Source organism: Mustelus asterias, chromosome 7 (assembly GCF_964213995.1).
Source record: "Mustelus asterias chromosome 7, sMusAst1.hap1.1, whole genome shotgun sequence".
In the NCBI taxonomy this organism is placed as follows: domain Eukaryota; kingdom Metazoa; phylum Chordata; class Chondrichthyes; order Carcharhiniformes; family Triakidae; genus Mustelus; species Mustelus asterias.
Window position 1 is genome coordinate 66,033,552 of NC_135807.1, and position 24,854 is coordinate 66,058,405.

A 24,854-nucleotide genomic window follows, 5' to 3' on the forward strand; every position below is an offset into this window, starting at 1 on the left:
TCATCAGCTGGGGTATTGAGTTTAAAAATTGGCAAGTCATGTTGCAGCTTTATAGAACCTTAGTTAGGCCGCACTTGGAATATACTGTTCAATTCTGGTCGCCACACTACCAGAAGGATGTGGAGGCTTTGGAGAGGGTACAGAAAAGATTTACCAGGATGTTGCTTGGTATGGAGGGCATTAGCTATGAGGGGAGGTTGGAGAAACTTGGTTTGTTCTCACTGGAGCGACGGAGGTTGAGGGGAGACCTGATAGAAGTCTACAAGATTATGTGAGGCATGGACAGAGTGGATAGTCAGAAGCTTTTTCCCAGGGTGGAAGTGTCAATTACTCGGGGGTATAGGTTTAAGGTGCGAGGGGCAAGGTTTAAAGGAGATGAACAAGGTAGATTTTTTTTACACACAGTAGTGGGTGCCTGGAATTTGTTGCCGGGGGAGGTAGTGGAAGCAGATACGGTAGTGACTTTTAAGGGGCGTCTTGACAAGTACATGAATAGGATGGGAATAGAGGGATATGGTCCCGGAAGGGTAGGGGGTTTTAGTTAAGTCGGACAGCATGGTCGGTGCAGGCTTGGAGGGTCGAAGGGTTTGTTCCTGTGCTGTAATTTTCTTTGTTATGTTTCCTGTAATGACTACACTTCCAAATGTACTTAATTGACTGTAAAGGCTTTGGGGACGTCTTGAGATTGTGGAAGGTATTGTACAAATGCAGCTATTTAATTTCTCCTTTCATTAACTATTTGTTTCACTCACCTTAGGAGGCAGACAGAGAAAGTGAACAAATTGAACTGCCAATATTTATTAATTTATTCCAGCAATTAAAAAAAAGACAATTCCATAATTGCTTCATGCTAGTTTAGAAAGCAGGGGTTCACAAACTAATGCAATAGTAGGAAGCATGTCTGGCAGCATCCGTGGAGAGGGAAGCCGAATTAAAGTTTTGAGTCCAACATGACTCTTTGTTGGAAGTTCTGAAGAAGCACCATGATGGACTCAAAACATTAACTCTGTTTCTCACTCTACAGAAGCTGCCAGATCTGCTGAGATGTTCCGGTATTTTCTGTTTTCATTTCAGATCTCCAGCAGTATTTCACTTTTATTACAACAGCAGAAAGCTTTTGAAAATCTTCACTGGGGACCCTAGACAATAAAGAATGCTGTTTAATATTATTTACAAAGCAGATGAACACTCAGTTGGGTCCGCTAAACATTACAGCTGGAATTCATGTTCAGAATTCATGCCGACGGGATTTTCCAGTCCCGCCAGCAGTGCACCCCCACCTGCGCGTTTCCCACTGGCGTGGGATGACGTCAATGGGAATTCACATTGACAGTGGTGGGCCCAGAGAATCCCACCGCTAGCAAACAACGTGCTACCTCCTGCTGGCAGTAAACATGCGGCTGGGAGGCCGGAGAATCTCGCCCTACATATTGTTGAGTTTATCATATATAAAATTTGTGTTGATTTAAGATTCTTCTCAATAGTGCTATTCCAAAAATGGATGACAGAAATCAAGTACTTCAGTCAGCTTATTTGCAATCCCCCAAAAAGCGTAAATGCTTCGACATTCAAAAACAAACCCAAGAAACAGATAATGCATTGAGTGAGTTTTAAAACTTTAATGTCAAACTACATATAAAAAGAAATTTTTCATACATTTAGTTACTGCCTGCTTGTACATGCGAGTTTTGTTTCCAGAACTATTCTGCAAGGAAAACACAGTAGAATGTTTTTAAGGAAACTATATTTATACAAAAAAATCTGTCACAGGGATGCATTGTTCTACAAATATCCTTGTTGAAGTTTTAACTTCTCATTTACACAACTAATTAGAAATTGAAGTTCATCAACTTCTGGTCCAATGGATTCTCTTCTGGAGCGTCTTCAGAATCTCAACAGAACTGTGAAAAGCAACATGAGGAGCTGTTAAGAACACTGCAAAAACGGGCAGCAAATTAGCCAGTTATGATTTCAACTATAAGAAACTACAGATATCAAAAGACGCGACCTTCATCTAAAATTAAGTGTAACCACAGGGTCATAAAATGGTACAGCACGAAAGGAGACCATTGGCACATAGTATCTGTGCTAGCCGACAAGTAGCTATCCAACCTAACCCCACTTTCCAGTTCCTGGTTATGGCACTTCAAGTGCATATCCAAGTACTGGGTTTCTGCCTCTACCACCCTTAAGACAGTTAGGGCGGAATTCTCCCAATCCACCTTTGGTGGCGTGAACACATTTGTATCTCATGAATGTTTATTAAAACAGCTGCCTGCTGGCATCATGTCAGGCTGTCAAAACTTGCGCCACTCTAGTGTGAAATTACAATAGTCTGAAACCCGATTGCTCAAAAGTGGTGTGCACATGACGGTCCTCAGTTCGCAAGGGACTTCAAGATCTGTGGGATAACCCTTCTACATCGTGCTGCGCTGCTCTTGATGTGATGTGACGCCTCTACTTTCTCAGAAGACTAAGGAAATTTGGCATGTCAGCTATAACTCTCACCATCTTTTACAGATACACCATAGAAAGCATTCTTTCTGGTTGTAGAGCAGCTTGGTAGCTCCTGCTCTGCCCAAGACCGCAAGAAACTATAAAAGGTCATGAATGTAGCCCAGTCCATCAGACAAACCAGCCTCCCATCCATTGACTCTGTCTACACTTCCCGCTGCCTCGGCAAAGCAGCCAGCATAATTAAGGACCCCACGTACCCCCTACATACCCTCTTCCAACTTCTTGTGTCGGGGAAAAGAGACAAAAGTCTGAGGTCACATACCAACTGACTCAAGAACAGCTTCTTCCCTGCTGCCATAACACGTTTGAATGGACCTACTTACTTCACATTAAGTTGATCTTTCTCTACAGCCTAGCTATGACTGTAACACTACATTTTGCACTCTCTCGTTTCCTTCTTTATGTACGGTATGCTTTGTCTGTACAGCGCGCAGAAAACAATATTTTTCACTGTATACTAATACATGTCACAATAATAAATCAAATCAAATGTTCACCCCTCTGCCGGGGCAGACCAGTTCCTGTCTGCCATCCCCGAGCCGAGCATCGTGCTGCTGGACCCATGGACGCTCCGATATCTCCTTCTCGGTTCTGTGCTGTGCCTGGGGTTGGGGAGTGCCACACTCCAGTGTCTATCTGGACAGGACAGTGCTGCAAGACCTAATGTGGAGATGCCGGCGTTGGACTGGGGTAAACACAGCAAGAAGTTTAACAACACCAGGTTAAAGTCCAACAGGTTTATTTGGTAGTAAAAGCCACACAAGCGTTCGGAGCTCCAAGCCCCTTCTTCAGGTGAGTGGGAATTCTGTTCACAAACAGAGCATATAAAGACACAGACTCAATTTACATGAATAATGGTTGGAATGCGAATACTTACAGCTAATCAAGTCTTTAAGATACAAACAACGTGAGCGGAGTGAGCATCAAGACAGGCTAAAAAGATGTGTATTGTCTCCAGACAAGACAGCCAATGAAACTCTGCAGGTCCAGGCAAGCTGTGGGGGTTACAAATAGTGTGACATGAACCCAATATCCCGGTTGAGGCCGTCCTCGTGTGTGCGGAACTTGGTTATCAGTTTCTGCTCAGCGACTCTGCGCCGTCGTGTGTCGTGAAGGCCGCCTTGGAAAACGCTTACCCGAATATCAGAGGCCGAATGCCCGTGACCGCTGAAGTGCTCCCCAACAGGAAGAGAACAGTCTTGCCTGGTGATTGTCAAGCGGTGTTCATTCATCCGTTGTCGCAGCGTCTGCATGGTCTCCCCAATGTACCATGCCTCGGGACATCCTTTCCTGCAGCGTTGCAGAAAATATGCTGCAGGAAAGGATGTCCCGAGGCATGGTACATTGGAGAAACTATGCAGACGCTGCGACAACGGATGAATGAACACCGCTCGACAATCATCAGGCAAGACTGTTCTCTTCCTGTTGGGGAGCACTTCAGCGGTCACGGGCATTCGGCCTCTGATATTCGGGTAAGCGTTCTCCAAGGCGGCCTTCACGACACACGACGGCGTAGAGTCGCTGAGCAGAAACTGATAGCCAAGTTCCGCACACACGAGGACGGCCTCAACCGGGATATTGGGTTCATGTCACACTATTTGTAACCCCCACAGCTTGCCTGGACCTGCAGAGTTTCACTGGCTGTCTTGTCTGGAGACAATACACATCTTTTTAGCCTGTCTTGATGCTCTCTCCACTCACGTTGTTTGTATCTTAAAGACTTGATTAGCTGTAAGTATTCGCATTCCAACCATTATTCATGTAAATTGAGTCTGTGTCTTTATATGTCGGGTTGTGAACAGAATTCCCACTCACCTGAAGATGGGGCTTGGAGCTCCGAAAGCTTGTGTGGCTTTTGCTACCAAATAAACCTGTTGGACTTTAACCTGGTGTTGTTAAACTTCTTACTGCAAGACCTATACAGCAACCACAACAAATATCCAAAGTTTGACCACAGGTGCAGTGCAAGGTAAGGCCAGGCATGGTCTGGTGAAGGCAGGTGGGTTGGAGAGTGATATGAATGTGCTGGACTGGTATTTAAATATGGCGCTGGGACCTTCAAACTTGCCAGCTGATGGCGGATGGACAAATCAGCTGCCGGCTCACCAGGTGGTTAGGAGGGAAACTTGGCTGTGCATAATTAATAAATCCGGCGCAGGATCCTGCCATTCCGGCCACCAGGAGCCACCAGAGCCACCCAGCAATGCAGTTAAGTCTCAAAATGGGAGAATCCCACCCAATGTTCCAGTTCCCCCCCGAATACATCAGAACGGCTGCAAGTGTTTCCTCAGCACTTAAAATTGTACTATAGATGCCCTTTACAAAATATACAGCACTTCCTCGTCTAAAGTGAACGATGCAATAATGCACGATAATGTGCAATTTTCCTAAGCTTTCTATTACAAACCGAAATAGAAAAAAACCTCACCTTCCATCTATTTCCGCAGCTGTTGCATACGACGAATGTGGTCATTGGTTCATCAGCACTACGAGTTTGAACCTACAAGTTCATGAAAGGTAAGAATACTGTTAACCATTCCTTCTTTTGAACAAAGTGGATTTAAATGGATACACTGGAGTAACAATTGATAATAACAATCAAGTAAGGCCATCATATGACCATCATATGCACGTCCAGTTTCTCCTCAAATGCACCTAAACTATTCGCTTCAACCACTCCTTTTGTTAGCAAGTTCCCATTATTTTCCCATGTTGCAAATCTACTGATGTGCTGCAGTAAATATTTTTTTGCAATATTAAACTCAATATTTTACTATCCCCCGAAATTTGGTGTCATCCACAAGCTCAGAAATTATTCCTGATTGTAAAGTTCAAATCATTAATGTAAATTGTGAACAACAGTGGTGCCAGCACTGATCCTTGTGGAACACCGCTTTCTGCCATTTGGAATAACTGCCCTTTATTCCCACTCTCTGCTTTCTGTCTTGAAGCCAGTGAGCAATCCGTTCTGCCAGTTGTCCCTGGATTCTGCATTCTCTGACCTAATCCATTAGTCTGTTATGGGGGCCCCGATCGAAAGTCTTTTGAAAATCCACATTAATTATATCTACTGTACATTGTCTACTCTCTGTCTTCTCCTCAAATAATTCAATAACATTGGCCAAGTAAGATTTTCCCTTTTGAAATCCATGCTAATTCACTATTATATTTCTCAATGTTCTTCTATTCTCTCCTTTAGAATTCCATTATCTTGCCTACCACTGATGTTAAGCTGACTGGTCTATAATTCCCTGGACACATTTTGTCCCTTCTTGAATATAGGAATTGCTTCAGCTATCCACCAGTCATTTTAAATGAATTATTACACATGAATAGTAATACCTGGGTTTCTCCCTTAGATTCTTTTAAAATATGTGGATACAATCCACCCAGATCAGTCAATTAGCCATATGCTCTTATAGCATGCTCACAAAGTTGAGAATAATGTGTTTAACTAGAAGACAATGGATGAAGTTTTCCAGCCACGCATGCCCCAAGACCAGAAATTCCCACCCGACCTCAACAGGCAATTCCTGCAGCAGGTGGGACGGGATATTTACAAACAATCGTTACCCACTGTGGGGAATGAATGATGAATAAGTGAATAAACTTCTCTACAACAACCCCCACCCCCACAACCCTTCAAGAACTTCACCACCTTGCAGTACTCATCCAAAACTCTTACCTGTGTATAGGTGCAATTCTTCTTCTTACATTTGCCACATGTGAACAGATCAGTCTCAGAACCGCCAGTCTTAGCCATTTGATGTTCTCGAATAGCTTCTTTGGTCAAGGCTTTCCGCATTTCTTTAAGTTCATCACTGGCCATTTCCTGAGATAGTTTATAATATAGCAGACAGATTAGAAAAAGACTTGCACAGGAAATGAAAAGCCAGATTAAATACTTAAAAAGGTTGAGCTATAGCGTTGGATAAAGAATCAGTAAAGTAAATATAAAATAAACTCATCAAAGTACTCGGGTAATGTTCTAGTAAAGGGGGTGGGGGATGGGGTCAAAAGCAAGTGCGCGCCAATTTTATTTATTAGCAACTAAGTGTCAGCTGGGCTTAGTTGGTGGCACACTTGCCTCCAAAATCAGAAAGCTGTGGGTTCAGTTCCATCCAAATCATCTAATGTAGGCTGATACTTTCAGTATTTGATTGTCAGAGGCACTGTTATTCCATTAAAATGTGAAAGCAAGGTCCTGTTGGTTTGTTCTAGGATTCAGGTAAGTATTAAAGATTTTATAATGCCATTGCAGTGTACTGACCAACATTCTTTCTTCAATGAGGTCCAGCACTACAGATTACTTATTACTGTTTGTGGGATATTACTTTATGGAGAATGGTGTTAACCGTCACATACAGCTGTAATTACACTTCAAAGCAATTCAATATTTGTTAAGTGTGTTGGGGTTTTTCTGAAACATTAGGTGCTATGCAAATGCAAGTACTTCGCTTTTATCCAAAATGCAAAAATCAACTTTAGTTAAGAGCCTGAAAAACCATCAAGTTGTCATAGTTTACAATTTGAGGTCGTCTCTCACTCTCTAGTTGTCACTTCACTGCAACCCCTTCAACTCACATACTGTACTTACATAACCAAGCATCCCTCACACCCCCCCCCAATCCATCACAGTGAAGCCTGCAATAGGAAACTTGATATTCTCCACCAGCAAAGATCAATGTAGAAATGCGATTTGTTTTCAGCGGTGATCATTTTGCAGACTACCAGCAACCATTTAACCAATAAGACCCAATTACTCCAGTCTCGACTTGTTTTCTGAATGGCTAGCAGACATGTTAGCATTAATTAGTGTAAAAGAAAACTGCTTTATTTGAATTATAGTCATAGAAACGTACACAGCATGAAAGGAAGCCATTCAGCTATCTGTACCTACACATGCTCTTCAAGAGAGCGTCACATCCCCACTTTAATCACCGAATCCTTACAATGCAGGAGGAGGCTATTTGGCCCATTGACTCTCCAAAGAACACCATGCCCATCCTCGCCATCCCCTTAAACCTGCACATTTACCCTGGATAATCCACCTAACCTACACATCTTTGTACACACTTAAGAGCAAATTAGCCTGGCCAATCCACCTAACCTTTAAGGGTGCAAGTTCCTCATCCTCGAGTATTTGTCAACACCTTTTTAAAACCATTTGTGGAATTAGCTTCCACCACATTTTCAGGTAGAGCATTCCAGATTCTAAAACTCAAGAGTAAAAAAGAAATTCCCATTCCCTCTGTAGATTGTTTGACAATGATTTTGAATCTCTGACCTCTAGTTATTGACCGACTTGCCAATGGGAATAATTTAGCACATCTACGCTGTTAAAAGCTCACAGTATCTTGAAAATATCTTGTTAGGTCACCTCTTAACCTTGTTTCAAGGAGAACGGTACTAACATTTCCACCCTCTCATCAGAACTGAAGTTATTATTTTGATCCTGATAAGCTTCTTCTGTACCCTTTCTGAGGCTTTAAATCTTTTGTAAAATGTGGAGCCCAGATCATCTACAATGCTTCAGCTAATTTAAAGTTATGTTCTATTCCTCTATTTATAAACCCCAAGTTACTCAGTTGCATTTTTAAACCAGTTCATCAACTTCCCCTACTTCCCCACACTTTTAAAATGTGTAAATGGACACAAAATACACTCTGTATGGCTACGCATATCAAGAGCATGCCATTTATAGTATGCTGTCTTTCCTTATTCGTCCTAGCAAAATACATCACTTCACACATTCATTATCCTATTTCACACATTCATTATCCTACTTCCTAGTTCAATTCCGGCCTCGGGTCACTGTCTGTGCGGAGTTTGCACGTTCTCCCCGTGTCTGCGTGGGTTTTCTCCAGCAGCTCTGGTTTCCTCCCACAGTCCAAAGATGTATGGATTAGGTTGATTGGACATGTTAAATTGACCCCAGTGTCAGGGGATTAGCAGGGTAAATATGTGGGGTTACGGGAATAGGGCCTGGGTGGAATTGTGGTCGGTGCAGACCTAATGGGTCGAATGGCCTCCTTCTGCACTGTAGGGTTTCTATGATTCTATTCCTGCCATCCTGAAACTTATAACTGTCCTCATCAACAACTGCTATTTCGCCAAGATTCTCATCATCTAAAAACTTTAAAATGCTGCTCTCTAGTCATTTATAAAAACTGTGAAGAGTAAAGGATTCAAATTGACCCTGGGGAACAACACTGCAAACATCCATTTACCATCAGCCCTTGCTTCCTCCCAAGCCAATTATATATCTGCACCAGTACTTTTCTCCTTAGTTCCAGGGGTTTCCATCTTCTTTATAACCGTCCCTTTTGATACTTTGTCAAGTATCTTCCGAACATCTACTTTACTATCTTGTTCAACCTTGGCTAACTCAAATAATTCAATCTAGCTAGTCAGATTTGTTCTTTAACAAATCCACATTTGCTGTTCTTGATTAACCCATGCCTTTCCAAAGAAAAGTATATTCTGCCTCTGATAAATGTTTTGCAATTACTTTCCCACTGGTGATATCATTTGTGGTTTATCCACCTTGTCTTCTGTGAGTGGTGGTGGAACACAAGCAAACCTTCAGTCTTCCAGTAGTACTCCTGTATCCAATGATGACTGAACCTCAGCAGCCAATGTGCACAAAGCAAGCTCCCTCAAATAGCAGTGATGTTGACAGGGGTTGCATCATAGATTGAATCATAGAATCCTTACCTTGCAGAAGGAGGCCATTCGGCCATGGAGTCTGCACCGACAACAATCCCACCTACGTCCTATCCCCATAACCCCACATATTCACCCCACTAACCTATGCATCCTAGGACACTAAGGGGCAATTCAGCATGGCCAATGCACCTAACCCGCACGTCTTTGGACTGTGGGAGGAAACCAGAGCACCCGGAGGAAACCCACGGGGAGAACGTGCAAACTCCACACTGACAGTGACCCAAGCCAGGAATTGAACCCGGGTCCCTGGCGCTGTGAGGCAGCAGTGCTAGCCACTGTGCCACCATGCATTGATATGGTTCCTGCTCTGTCCAAGACCGCAAGAAACTACAAAGGGTTGTGAATGAAACCCAGTCCGTCACTCAAACCACCCCCTCCCTCCCCGCCCAGCTCTTCAAAATATATCTACCTGAGGGGGCAGACCATGCCTCAACTTAACGCCCCATCTGAAAGACTGCACCTCAAACACTGTCGTGCTCCCTCAGTACTGCACTGGAGTGTCAGCCTTGTTTTTTGTAACTGGCTCAAGTCCTGGAATCAGAGCCATGGGCAAATGTGCTACCAATTGAGCCACGACTGACACTTTAGATATAAAGGCCAGCATTCCGGTCATCTCCTGCCCAAACATTAATGTGAGGAACCCTACTCTTGTATGACACACCGATTGTGCAGCTTAGTATTGTTTTTGTAATAAGCTAAACAAACAAACAGCAACAAATGAGATGTAATTACCTCTGCAGTCATTTTTGCCAATCTGTCTGGTGCAATGTTTCCACACAGGACATTCCTCCTCAAATTAGGGTTCTTTGAATCCTTCAGATTAGCAATTCTGCTCCTCACTCTGTTTTTATATTTCATATCTGTGTTTTTAAATTCCTGGTACACACGTCAAAAATGGTTAAGGAAGCTCAAGTATCTTTGTTTTAATTAAAAAAAACATTTGGCACAGTCTTCTCCCTTGCTCAAAGTTACTACAAATTGAATATTAATAAGTTTTTGTAATACAAGATGTCATTTATCTAATTTTGTGTTATGAATGTCCAACTATTACTGCTGTTGCAATTACGTTTAAATTTATAAAAATGTTAAAAAGTTATGAAAACTATCTTGTGACAACATTTAAGTGAATCCTGCTCTCAAAAACGAGACACAGCGATCAATATATATTTAAGAGTTGAAGCAATCTACTTCTTCATTGGTTCAGCTGGGACGAGGATCAATTCTGTGTGCCTGTGATTTTCAAAGGTCTGGTTTTTTGTCCTTATTTATGGGACAACTGCTGTTTTGGGGAATCTTTTTGCAGGGAGATTGTTTGCGTGCTTGGGAGTTGAGGGATCGTTTCTGTCAAGCAGCCTCTAGATCTCATCAGTTGTCTATGGCCAGGCAAGCGTCAAACATTGCTTGTCTGCACTGAGATGGAACCCATGGGTGCTTCAGATGCTTCACCAAAGCGGAAAAAGTGCAACTTTTTGCAGATGTGAGCACTGTCCTAACCTACATGCTACAAGGGGAACTCAGGCCAGCAAACAGTGCACCAGGTCCTTGCATCGAAAGTTGGTTAAGGTGTTTAGGAAGCTTTTTATATCTAAGAGCTAGAGAAACTCACCACCAGAAGGGTCAATTTAGATCATTTAACCATGGCAGATAACTATTACTGGCAAAGTTGAAAATCAAAGACTAAAAAATAATTTTTTATTATTTATAAGGACAAAAAAAATTGATTTTTCTCTTAACACATTATAAGTAGAGCAAGCACAAAGCATTTAAACCGTACCAGTGTCCTTTCAGGAGAGGGGCCAGTCTTTGTGATATTTTATAAATCCTTGTAAGGAGTCACAGAAAGAGGATGCTATTATTTATGGACATTAATGATGAGATTTCAGTATTACTAAAGCACAATGTATATCATTAGCTTCAATGACTAGGAATAATTTTAGAAATCTCGTTTACTCAGGTGCCTTCCCTGGCAGTCATTCATCATACGTCAGTGCCAAGCCCCAAGGTTTTGTGATCTTTGGAATGCAGCGGATTAAGCAAGTGCATGAGATCTACACTAGTGATCAGCAAAGACTCATTCACTTGGCTGAGGATACCGAGTGGGAAACGAGTTACGCAGTGAGACAGTCTGAGTCTATCTAGCCAGCACTCTCTTAATGCAATAATCTGCCTTTTCTGAAAGCCGATCAGCTCTTTTCGGTTAACAAATGCCCACAGCCATTAAAAATACATTTTACTCAGCAATTAAAGGTATTCTTAGGACATGAGTTCAAAAATTTGAGAGCAATACTGAGTGAAGGGAATTGAAGAGCCAAACATACAATAGGTCAACAAATATAACAAAGAACAACTTCTTAGCAGTGACAACTGTCTGAACCCACTAGTTTAGCTCTTTAACCCTTCCTCTTCCATTACCAGGTACCACTGCCAATTCAATGTTTTAGAGATCAATTGCTCAGAGTTTGACACAGCATTACAAAGTTCAAATTCTGACCAACTGAAATAGTCAAGGCTTCAATTACTTCTTGGAAGGATATTTTCCTCAATTTGTGCTCCAAGCTCGTCACAGTCTGAGCCAATGGCGATGTAATCACCTAAACAGAAGAAATGAGAAGACACCACCAATGTTAACTTCCTTGTCAAAAAAACCCATATACAAACATCCCTTGGAGCAAATGAATTTCCCAAATAAATTTGAGAGTGAGCTGACAGTAGTTAACACTTTAGTTCAGGATTCCACATTAATAAAAGTTGACCATCGGTGCAGACACACATGTAGCATAATTTACACTGACGATTCAAAATAACTCTCGATTTAATCTCTTAGCATAGGATATCATTGGAATCCTTTACCCCAATTTCCTGTAATCATTATCAAATATGATTTTCTCTGTAGTATACACGGCAAGCTCTTCAAATACCAGCCATAACATACAACACTCCACACTAAACAGCATAATTATAATACAGAAGCCTAACCACCACTTCAATTAAAGAGCCCAAAATAACTGGTCCAGAATAAAACCATCTCACACACTTCGCTGAGAAAGATGGTTTCAAGTCCTCAAGAAGGCAGAATTATGACTTTATTTATAACATATTTATCATTTTGTTACAAATAGTACAGAGAGAAAATTCCCTTCTTCCATCATTTAGAGAGAGAAAACAGCCTGGAAAGATGAAGGGTTAAATTGGATAGGCCCCAAAATTGGGCAAATGGATTGGCAATGCATGTGAGGATTGAAGTAATGCAGGCAGTGTGCAAATTTCATGTTGTCGGCTCATTTCCGCAATTATAAGCTGCAGCCCAACACCAAACATGCTGCTGAATTAAAATGTGGAGATGCCGGTGTTGGACTGGGGTAAACACAGTAAGACGTTTAACAACACCAGGTTAAAGTCCAACAGGTTTATTTGGTAGCAAAAGCCACACGTGTGGCTTTTGCTACCAAATAAACCTGTTGGACTTTAACCTGGTGTTGTCAAACGTCTTGCTGAATTAAAAACCAGGAGTTGCAGGGTTGGCAGTATATACTGACACCCCTATGGAAGAATGGTGTTGGAAATAACTGGAGCATCTGTCATGGCCAGCAGTGCCACTGCAGTCATTGAGAATGACAGTATATTTCTGCTTAATGCAGTTTGTCAAATCCCACTGAACCCTCATTCTGCAACTTGTTATGATATACAAGTTGCAGATGGTGTAACCATGTACCTCTTGCCTTCACCTCCCCCCAGCCTCCTCAAACTCAAACTCCCCCTTTTCAGATACCCAAGAACTGCCGCCTGGCCAGCTAATGGAGCAGAAGGCTGACAAACTGGAGAGGGAACAGACTGAGGAGGCAGGTTCCAGAATATGGGTGATGTGCATGTCCCAGAAATTGATGTTGAGTCTGGATCCCAATATGGATCATTCTCTCTCTCTCTCGAGGCTTTCCCTGGGACATGCTTCAAACATCCGTGGGAATGGAAAGCAATTGAGATGATTAGAAAGGCAATTAAGAACTCCTCTTTTTCCAACAGCACTCAGTTTCCACACTGTCTCTACATCTCCCCACAGTCACCAAGGGAAAGTGCACAACCGGACAGCTTCTTCCATGAAACTGACAGGCTCTGAAACCTTGAATTAGTTACAATGAAGAGTTCCAGCCACGGCCAATTAGATATTATTGTTCGAAGCATTTATTTCTCAGAGTGCTTTCACTGCTTGACAGGTGATTATCAACTGCTGGGAAGGGACTTCACCTGTTCACCAGTTCACACTTTCAGCTGTACTTCCCTGGTACTGGTCTTCAGCACAACATTCGAGTAGCTTATGCTTCTCTGCCTTCTACCTCTGTTAAGGGTCAGAATCAGAGGCCACACCACTGCCAAGAGCTCCGGCAGCAGCAAGAGCAACACCAGCAGTTGCAGCAGTACCAGCTGCTTTCTCCTCAGCCGCATAACACTCCACTGGGCAGTTGGTTCAGGCACTGAGATTCTGCTGGAAGGAGGTGCGACCCCCAACACAGGATCTGCAGGAAGACAATCAGCTCTATAAACATTTCTCAGGACCAGTGCTTCTGGAGGCTCAGATTGCTGCTGACATCTCCAGTGTCTTCAAACAAAACCTTCACCCAGTGGGCCAGATGTGCATGCCAATTAACAAGGTGCTATCAACAGAGGAGACCAACTCCAACCTGGCACAGAACATTGCACAGAGTCTGGGGCCCATCTTTACCGGTGTGCATGTGACAGCCATCTCCAAGCATGCCCACAATGCAGTGCTTGATTGTCAATGTCTCAGCTTCCATTGCCCAGAATGAATCTATACAATGCCCAGGTGGAGTGGAAGGCTATACAGGGGTCACCCTTTCCAGTAACTACTAAAGGACTCTTTCCCAAAGCGGTGCAGGCAGCAGAACTGCAGCTTTATCATGCCGATAGTCTGCTCGATGGCCTTCCTTCCCTCAGCATTGTTTTTGCTGTATATGAGTGCTGATTGCGTGTGGGGGTTTGCAGTCATCAGTCTGGGATTGAGCTGTTAGCACTTGCCACCAAGCAGCCACCTCCAGTTGGATGTGGTGACTGGAAGGTTGCTGGTACAGTGGACTAGTGCAGGATGAAAGCACCATGACTGCTGCCATGATGTTCTGGGCTTGGTTGCACACCAACTGTATGCCGAGCAATTGCAGTAAACCCACCCCCCATTGCAATGTAGTATCCACAAAGCCACATGCACATAGTTGATGCATCCTGGTAAAGCCACGTACCTTCTCCTCTTGCTTCTCAGAAAGAGGATTCTTTCCTGGCATCCAGAAGCTCGGTCACTTCCAGGATACAGTGATGACCAACAAACTTTAAAATCAGCTCAGCAGATCCACTGACAAAACATTCCAGGCCACAGTCACTGAGGTCCAATGGCAGCATCTTTTTCACCCTGCTCTGAGGCTGCAGGTCTGGTTCCACTACTTTGATGAGGTGCTGCTGCCAAATGCATCACACCTGGCCTAGGTGCAGGTAGAAGTGCTCCTTAGAGATTCTAGGTGGGTAAGGTCTCCTGCTGAGATCCCTACTCCTCCTTCTCCTCCTGCGAGAAGCTGGACTTCTTTGTTCCGTTGCTCCATTTCCCTCAGATGTGCAGCACAAGGAAAACTGCAACTATAGTCCCCTGTGACTGGGAGAAAGTGATGTACTCAGCAGCCTTTAAGAAGCACACAACATCTTCACAATATCTAGCATGAATCCCTGCAGATTAAACACACTTTGCACAACACTGCACTCCCCATAACCTAGTACTTCCACCGTCTCTGCAAGAACAGGAGATAATAAAAAGCAACTAATCTGAAGTTGGATAATGGTGCCTTTATATAGCATTAGAGAGGGTCCCTCATACTGCCGACTGCATACTTACCTCTGTGTGTTTAAGAGAGTTTCAGTTAAGTGGAGATCCGAGATAGCAGGCGATGCGTCAAATCAGTGATGAGCATTGACTGATGTCACAATCTGCGCACGCTGCAAAATGTTAGAAAGTAACGCCCACACTAAAATGTCGTTTGGCACAGACCACCATTTGAATGTTTGTTATCCTTATTTAGACAATAAGTGCAAGGATCAACACAGTAAATTTGTAAATTAGGAGTGAGAGAACAGGGTGAAGTGATGAACATGACTGAGGAGGAATAAGTGAAGGGAGCAGAGAGGATCAAACACTTGATGATCATAATGGCCTCATTCTGTGCTGTACTAGTCTATAACGCTGTGAGGTCAGCTCACATTCTTCCTCAGCTGTATAACCCTATAATTCAAAATTCACAGACCTGTTTATAAAAGAGCATTATCACCCTGTCATCGTATGAAGTGTGCAAAAACATTCTCAGGCTGGGCTGTAGCTGTTTTAAGAGTCTACAGCCCACATCTGTGCAGTGCTACAGATATAATTTTGAAACTGCTGTTACCATGGAGCCCATGATTATTCCAATGGTTTCTGCAATGTAGTGCCCCGTGACTGAGATCTCATGCCAACTTCAGTTTAACTTCCCATTTATTTTAATTAAACAGAATGAAACAAGTTGGTGAACAGACACCCAAAAAAATGCTAATTGAAGGATTTTAAAAAATCAATATATAAATATAATATATAGCATTCCAGATATTTTTAAATAATACCAGATTTTTTAAAAATGGTCCATTGTTTATATTTGCAAAAGTCATTTGTACAATCTTATGAAAATACAAAACGTACTTAAATTGATGCGGGCATTAAGCACTCTCCAAAAATCTCACACCAAAGAAAACAGACAAAAAAATACAATAGAAAAGATTGATAAAATTATTTTTATTGTTCAAAATATTTTCCAACTTATTTCCATTCAATACCTAGCGGCACGTGAAACTTTCTTTCCACTGCTTCTACATCCAGTGAATCATGCTTTAGATTGTTCCAATAACAAATAAATTATTTTGTGGACAGGTCATAAGACTTTGCTCACAATCCCTTGCCAGGAGAACCAACCAGTTGGATATGATGAGGATGTCATCATCCACCCTGATTATGTGTTGAATACCTCACTAGATGTCAACATAGTTGGGACATGGACTTCATTGGCTGGCCAGCATTTACTGCCCATCCCTAGTTGCCCTTGAATGGAGTGGCTTGCTAGGCAACTCAGCAAGCCACTCGACTTGAGAGTCAACCACATTTCTATGGATCTGGCGTCATAAGTAGGCCAGACCAGGAAAGGACGGCAGGTTTCCTTCCCTGAAGGACGTTAGTGAACCAGATGGGTTTTTCCGACAATCGAAAATGGTTTCATGATCATCAGTAGATTCTTAACTCCAGATATTCCAGCATCCAGAAGCCAAAACTCTTGTCTATTTGCTTGCACTAGGATCAAAGGAGAAAGGGTGGAGTAGGCTGGGGGAAGAGGAGCCCCCTCCTCCCATTATTGCTGAGACTAAAACACTTGCTTGTACTTGCCAGGGATATCTGGAGTGGTTATCAAACCCAAAGGTGGGAATGCTACTATTGAGCCAAGGCGCATTCCACTTTCCAATAATTTCGGTTAAAACATATTTTTAATTTCTCTGTTTTTAAAATTAATTGGCATGTGACTTACCGTCCGTTTTCATTGCAGCTGCTAACATTTCTCGACACTTGATCCTTACCGAGTCCGTGGTGAAAGGAGCCTGAGGATAACTTTTTAGTTGAAAAGGTGATGGAGTATAGAATGCTTCATGGGGGTTACTAGAATTACTTCCCGAACTACAAAAAAAACAAACAAAACCTCAGCACTTATTTTGGGCGGTTAATACATTTCTTTTAATTTTATAATGATTTTTACAAGAACACTTTTCTCTAAAGCACAGCTAACCTATAAACATGTTTGAAATAAAGCAAAATAACTGCAAGCAAAGGTTATAGGAAGATTAAATTTGGTTTGACTTAGTTGAGTGCCCTAGTTACAGTGATGGCTAATTCCAATGATCCTTTGACCAATATCATTAGGCAAGGTAAGTTCCATCACTGATTGGTGGCTACACTGAATTCCACCCATATCTGATTCTGTCCTCAATTTTTAGTAAATATACACTTTCAGCTAACAGTGCGAGTAGAAATAGTCATCAGGGAAAAGCCTGGGAGAGTTTCCGTCAGCATGCCCTGCTTCTTTGATTCTGCCTGGTAGAGATCGGCTGAGGGGAGTTTCGTTATTTGCCAAATTAGCTCAAGTAAATCAGTGCAAGTTCTAACAAAGGCTCATTAACTTCATTGCAGTGATAACGTAAGCCTACTTGTGACACTAATAATTAAACTTTAAACTTAACAATCACTGCTAAAAGTAAAATCAAAACACCACCAAGATGGTTGGGGAGGGGGTGAGGTTTGGGCCTCCCACTCGCAAAGGAAGGCTAGCCAGCCAAACACGAAGAACCTTGTAATCTTCATTTGCAATCCCAATACCATTATCCTACTGTGGTGTGTGGTGTGCGCGCATGCTGGTGTTGTTAGACGTCAATAGAAGACTAATGCAAGATTTTTCTGAATTTCGTTGCCAGAAGCTATCACCTTTCTTCTTTCGCTTCCGGACTGTTTTGTGCCAAGGACACAGAATCCCTTTTCTTCTCTTCTGAGGATTTCTCAGCTGAAGGTCCATCTGCAAAATAGCATTTGAATCAAACACCATTTCAAAACCTTCTAAAATACAAATAAAGGCACCTTATAAAGCATGTTACCAAAATGAAACCAGTTCTAAACTAAACACAGAGCAAAGGGCAAACAGCGGTGAGAGAAGTGTGTGAAACATTGTTTCTTTACTAGTCAGAGGTGAACAAAGGACTTGATTTGCATTCCTATTGAAAAGCTTTAAGTAAAAACTGCTCGTAAAACAATGAGTTCAGCATCGACCTTGTTACAATTCTACAGTGTTTTTTTTAAGTACTGATAACGAAAACAGAGAAAACTCCTGAATATCTCAACTACTACTTAAAAGACATTCTTTAGAAAACGTTTTTGTTGGTGAGGCCCATCAGGGCTTTTTGCTGCTGTTTTCACTTGATGTCAGCTTTAAAAATCCCAGTCAGAGAGAAAGATAGAAAATGTGTTAAAATGTAGAGGAAAGCACAGGTGCTGCTTCCTCAGAAATACTGTTCTTAGCATGTAGTTGCTAAACTGTGGGTTCCATGCCATTCATACACGGGGCCCAACTCATAATTCAGCTGAACTGCTCCTGAATAGAAAATTATACTCTGGCAATTCTGCCATCCTTCCTCTCTGGACACACCAGTACTGGCCCACTGGAACTTTTTATCCCAAAATGTTGAATTCTATTCAGTTTGCGCTTTTACCAACCAATAATTAAAAGGACAAAAAAGCCAATCAAAATACAAATTGACCTTCCTTCCATCATGAGGTCAGAAGTGGGGAAATTCACAGATGTGACTGCACAACATTCAGCATCATTACCGACTCCTCAGATCCTGACGGACAGTAAATGTCAGTCTAGACAGAAACGCCCACAGCTTGTGAAAGAATTTTTAAAAGATCCTGTGATGGAAAGCTGCATATTTGCCATTGTGAAGAACAGCCTTTGTTACCACCCACCAGGTGAGAAGCTGAAGAACAGGAGTACATGGATAAGGTGGTGGAAGGGAGGCAAGGTGCCAACTTCAACCATCTCTTTTACTCAGGCTGTTGGTAAACAACTAATTCAGCTGCAATGCCAGTAACCTCAACCTCCATTCCCTATTCACCACCAGTCCCAGGTTCTTTACCTTCCCTGTCACTGACCATCATATTAGCAACAATGCAAAAATAAAAGCTAACTTTAAAATACATATTACAATTAAAATTTTAAAATGAAACCATGCCACATTCCATATGAAAATAAATTAATCACCCGTGTGAATTTTCTTGCTGTCAGTTTTCTGCGTCTTTTTGCCTGTCCTAGAGCTCCCAGTGGTTGTAGAATGGGTGGCGGAAGCTGCTGACCTTCAGCAGAGGAATCTGCAGATGACCTTGGAAGACGACCTGAAGCAGTGTAGAGATTAGAAGGCCCAGGTTCTGGCTGCATCATCTCAGCGTGCGCTCCAACAGTCTGAGCTGGCTGGCTAACATGCAACAACAAGGGCACCAGCAGGGGTGTGAAAATGAATGCCATCATCCTGAGAGAGCTCCAGTGTGCCCCGTGGAACTGATACCACTCTCCCAGAGTATCACCTCAGCAATCCTAGCAAACGTTTGAAGGACAGAGGACAGGCATTTGCAACTACCTTCAGCCAGAGGTGCCATGGGGATGATCCACCTCAGCCTCCTCCTGAGGTTCCCAGTATCACAGATGCCAGAATACAGTCATTCCCATTCACTCCATGTGACATCAAGAAATAACTCAAAGAACTGGATATACTGCAAAGGCAGTATATGGGCCCTGACAATGTTCCGGTAGTAGTACTATCAACTTGTGCTCCAGAACTAGCCGCACCCCTTGTAAAACTTTTCCAGTAGTTTCAATGCAGTACCTACCAAATCCAACCTGGCCAATTATTGCCCCATCAGTCTACTCTCGATCATCAGCAAGTGGTGGAAGGGGTGTTCAACAACACTATCAAGTGGCGTTTACTCAGCAATAACCTGCTCACTGATGCATAGTATGAACTCCAGCAGTGACACTCAGCTCGTGACCACATTACATCCCTGGTCCAAACATGAGAGGAGCTGAACTTGAGGTGCGGCAAGAGTGATTGCTCTTGATGTCAAGGTAGCATTTGACCAAGTGTAGCATCAAGGAGCCCCAGCAAAATTGAAGTCAATGGGAATCAGGGGAAAACTCTCCACTGGTTGGAGTCATACCTGGCACAAAGGAAGATGCATTTGTGGTTGTTGGAGGTCAATCACCTCAGTCCCAAGACATGGCTGCAGGAGTCCCTCAGGCTGGTGTCCAAGGCCCAACTACCTTCAACTGCTTCATCAATGACCTTCCCTTCAAGTCCAGAAGTGGGGATATTCAATGATGATTGCACAATGTTCAGCACCATTCATGAAGCAGTCCGTGTCCATATGCAGCAAGGCTGGACAATATCCAGGCTTGGGCTGATGTGTGGCATGAATATTATTTGACACCCAAGTGCCAGGCAATGACCAACTTCAACAACAGAGATTCTAACCATGTCCCTTTGACATTCAATGGTATTACAATTGCTGGATCCCCCACTATCATCATTCTGGTGGGTGGGTAACCACTGACCAGAAACTGAACTGGATTAGCCATACAAATACTGTGGCTACAAGAGCAGGTCAGAGGCTGGGAATTCTGTGGAGACTAACTCACCTCCTGCCACCGCTAAGCCTGTACAATATGTACAAGTCAGTAAGCCAGCAACTTGTCTGGATGAGTGCAGTTCCAACAGTACTTAAGAAGCTTGACACCATCCAGGACAAAGCACCCTGTTTGATCAGTACCCTATCCACCACCTCAAACATTCACTCCTTCTACCGCCGAACCACAGTGGCTGTGGTGTGTACCATCTGCAAGACACACTGCAGCAACTTACAGTGTAAGAGGAAACATATTGATGTAGATAGAAGATTGAGTAGCTAACAAGAATTGAAGGATAGCCATAAATGGGTCTTTTTCTCATTGGCCAGATGTAAAAGTGATGAGCCACAGGGATCAATGCTGGGACCTCAATTTTATACAATTTATATAAATGACTTTGCTGAAGGGACAGGGATAGTTGCTAAATTTGCTGATGACACAAAGATAGGCTGGAAAGTAAGTTGTGAAGCAGACGCAAGAAGGCTACAAAGGAACATAGATATGCTAAGTGAGTGGGCAAAGATCTCGCAAATGGAGTACCATGTGGACAAATGTGGAATGAAGAATAAAAAAGCATATTATCTAAATGTGAGAGATGCAAAGCTCTTGAGGTACAGAGGAATCTGGGTGTCCTAGTGCATGAATCACAAAAGGCTGGTATCCAAGTGCAGCAAGTAGTTAGGAAAGATATTAGAATGTTATTGTATATTCTGATAGGAACTGATTACAAAAGTAGGCAAGTTATGCTTCAGTTGTACAAGGTATTGATGACCACATCTAGAGTATTGTGTATAGTTTTAGTCATCTTATTTAAGAAAGGATGTGGAAGATTTACTAGACTAGTACCAGGAATGGGAGGGTTGGCTTATGGAGAAAAGGTTGGACAGGCTAGGTTTGTATCCACTGGAGTTTAGAACAGTAGGTGGTGACTTGGTGGAAACACCCAAGATCTTGAGGGGTCTTGACAGGGTGGATCTGGAGACAATGTTTCCTCTGGTGGGGGAATCTGGAACTAGGGGTTAAAAATAAGGGTTTGATCATTTAAGATAGTGATGAGGGGAATGATTTTCATGAAGGTTGAGAATCTCTGGATAACTCTTCCTCAAAAGGCAGTGGAAGCAGAATCGTTTGAATATCTTTCAGCCAGAGCTAGTTAGGGGGGAGGTGAAAGTAATTGGGGGTAGACAAGAATGTGGATGGGAGGTTACAGTCAGATCAGCCATGATCATATTGAATAGCAGAGTAGGCTTGTGGGGCCGAGTAGCCTACTACTGCTCCTAAATCGTATGCTCGTATAGAATTCACCAAAGGCTCCTTCTAAACTCACAGCCATTATTATCCAAAAGGACAAGGGCAGCAGATGCATATGAACACCACCACCTGCAAGTTCTCCTCCAAGCCACACACTATCCTCACTTGGAACCATATTAGGTCCTTTACTGTAATTGGGTCAAAATTGTAGAACTCCCTTCCTAACAGTGATGTGGGTGTCCCCACACCAGATGGACTGCAATGGTTCAGGAAGGAAGCTCACCACCAACACGTTGTCAAGGGCAAATACTGCTGGCCTATTCAACAACACCCACGTATCGTGAATGAATGTCTGAAAAAAAATCCAAAAATGTGGAGTTATACGGCTGGCAAAATGCTTTGGGGACTGCAGCAGCTGCATTTGTTTTGCCCTCATGATTGTAGCTTCCTGATCTGAATCTTGTACGGCTATTGAAAATACAAAGTAATTCCTATCCTTTTCTAGCTGCTAATTTAGTGCTAATAGAAATAAAAAAGAAACATGCAAAAAAACTAATCTGCAAAGCGAAATACAACACAATTGAACAGGAAACAAAGACACTCTTCAAAACTGCACATGGAGTGAACTGAACAGGACATGCCACAGGTTCCCTGATCTGATTAATCTACATGGACAATGTACATCTATCACCCCTGATATTGGGAAATTTGGCAAGGAACGAAAGTTTGCATAATTAGCACTGGGAAATACTAGTTGAAAGTGCAATGAGATGATATTACTGCCTCCAGTGTCCATTGGAAAATGATCCTCACCATCAATTGGCACAACTTTCCAATCTGTGCTCACTATCTGCGAGGCTTCGCACCACCAAAAAAAAACCTGGAAACTCACATTAATTATCATCCTAAGTACTTCCTACAAATAACCTTTGCTACTTGAATGCTTTGCTTCAGAGTACAGAAGGTTTTCTTGTAACTTTGTTCTACTCCTTTTGGCATGAATTATAATGGCGCCATTTTACGATCCTTGCCTTCCTGACAGATGTAGCTCACCTCCAGCGTGAGCTAGCAATGAAAGAGCCTCAGGAAAAACAAGAACCTGCATGCACAGCATTACACAAATCAACACAGCCGGACACTACTTTGCAGAATCCTGCAGTCTAGAGTCGGTTTAAGATATATTTGTGCCTACCACACAGCATCTCAAACCAACTCAAGACATCAATAAATTTGCCCATGACTTCATGCATTTTACATTTTTTTTTGCTTTGAACCACTTAAATACAACATATTTGTGGTTTAAAGCAGCAGAACAGGGCTAATACTGCGTATGATCAAGTCGTACAGAAACTTGGATAATATCACAACTTCAACAAAAGGAATGATATAAGAATGTAGATTTCAAAAACACCAATACATCTATGTTTGGCACAGGTAAGCACAAAATATAGAACCTACTCGATTGTTATTAGTTCCGTTAAACATTTTCCACTTTTTAAAAAATTATTTAAATTTCCAACAGCTCAGCGGTGTGTGGAGAGGAGATTCATTGTCTTTGCTTCTGTTAAAGTTTATTTATTAGTGTCACAAGTAGGCTTACATTAACACTGCAATGAAGTTACTGTGAAAATCCCCTAGTTGCCACACTCCAGTGCCTATTCGGGTAGACTGAGGGAGAATTTAGCATGGCCAATGCACCTAACCAGCATGTCTTTCGAACTGTGGGAGGAAACCCACTCAGACATGAGGAGAACGTGCAAACTCCACACAGTCACCCGAGGCCTGAATTGAACCCAGATCCCTGGCGTTGTGAGGCAGCAGTGCTAACCACTGTGCCACCCTTTTTGTTTAGCAAAGGGTTCAATAGAATATTTATTTTATGAGCGCAGTATGTGGACTATAACAAAGACCCTTAAATGAGTTCACTTTAACAAAGAAATTAAATGGGGCAAAAACAGAATTTTCATTTTGCTCTGAAGTCACACGGAGTCAGAAAGTTAACTGTCTCTCTTTCCACAGATGCTGTCAGACCTGCTGAGTTTTTCCAGCACCTTTTTTTAATTTCAGATTTCCAGCATCCGCAGTATTTTGCATTTATTATCGATTTCTAGTCTATAGTTCCTTACCCAAGAGTTTCTTCCAGGATTTGATAAGGGATTTTGCCAACGAAATGACGTCTTCTTCTTTACTCTGTTTCCTGATGGCATTTACAGACATCCCAATTCTGGTAGACTACAAAACAATTGAAGAGACATTACTTAACAAATGATTCATTTTCCAACATATTAAAAAAAAGTCACTCCAAAAATTTACAACAAGCTTCACTTCAAATACTACTAGTTTCTTATGAATGAATGAGTAAACCCAACACTGCCAAATGAATTGGATGCCTGGAGAAAGCAGTCCAGTTCTCTAGAAGCTGAATAATATGAATTGCATCTTTAGTAACCCAGATAATAATGTTTTTTAAAAATCTTGCAACTCTATGGTTTATCCACACAGATACCCACACTCCAACTTACAATAGTTTACTTCAGTGTGTATGCTCGTATTCAAATCCTGTTATCCATGGGCATTGAACATGTACGTGGACTACAACGAGATTTATCCTAAATTGCTGAAGAAATATGTCGGTTCAGCAAATTAGAAGTTTGGATAACCAATCTCAAATGTCATACTAACTTAACTCAGCATAAAAAAAACCAGAAAATCATCAGACCATCTGCATTCCTTTATTTTGTGAAACATAAGCAGGTTGCGCACTGCCAGAATTTTCTGTTTCCCACTATATTATCTTCAGCATGGACCACGGAAAACAGATTCCCAAGTAAGGCTCACAGTATGCGTTATCCTCGTGACTTTTGTGCACAACAGACAACAAGAATTAAAAATGCTTTGTTGCAATATATATCCCTCACTAAAAGGAGCAATCAAGCAGATTTCCACTTACGCCTTGTAAATAAAAACTTGCATTTATATAGTGCATTTAATTTGGAAAAGAATCCTAAGGCACTTCATAAAAGCATATTTGAGAGAAATTGGCACCAAGTTAAAGAAAGAGATATTAGG

At 42.2% G+C, this 24,854-nt stretch overlaps 1 protein-coding gene across 2 annotated transcripts in view; it reads right to left on the reverse strand.

Moving 5' to 3' along the window:
* Nucleotides 1-785: 785 nt before the first annotated feature.
* tcea1 (transcription elongation factor A (SII), 1) overlaps nt 786-24,854 on the reverse strand; it is a 73,982-nt gene continuing 49,913 nt past the window's right edge. The window contains exons 3-10 of one of the 2 annotated variants that reach the window (XM_078216167.1): nt 23,912-24,017; nt 17,789-17,876; nt 16,842-16,987; nt 11,781-11,837; nt 9,979-10,133; nt 6,203-6,349; nt 4,946-5,017; nt 786-1,901 (exon numbers count right to left, since the gene is read on the reverse strand). In XM_078216167.1, coding sequence (XP_078072293.1) covers nt 1,893-1,901; nt 4,946-5,017; nt 6,203-6,349; nt 9,979-10,133; nt 11,781-11,837; nt 16,842-16,987; nt 17,789-17,876; nt 23,912-24,017 — 780 coding nt within the window. In that variant the 3' untranslated portion in view covers nt 786-1,892. The remainder of the gene's footprint in view (nt 1,902-4,945; nt 5,018-6,202; nt 6,350-9,978; nt 10,134-11,780; nt 11,838-16,841; nt 16,988-17,788; nt 17,877-23,911; nt 24,018-24,854) is intronic. The other variant, XM_078216168.1, reaches the window with a different exon arrangement.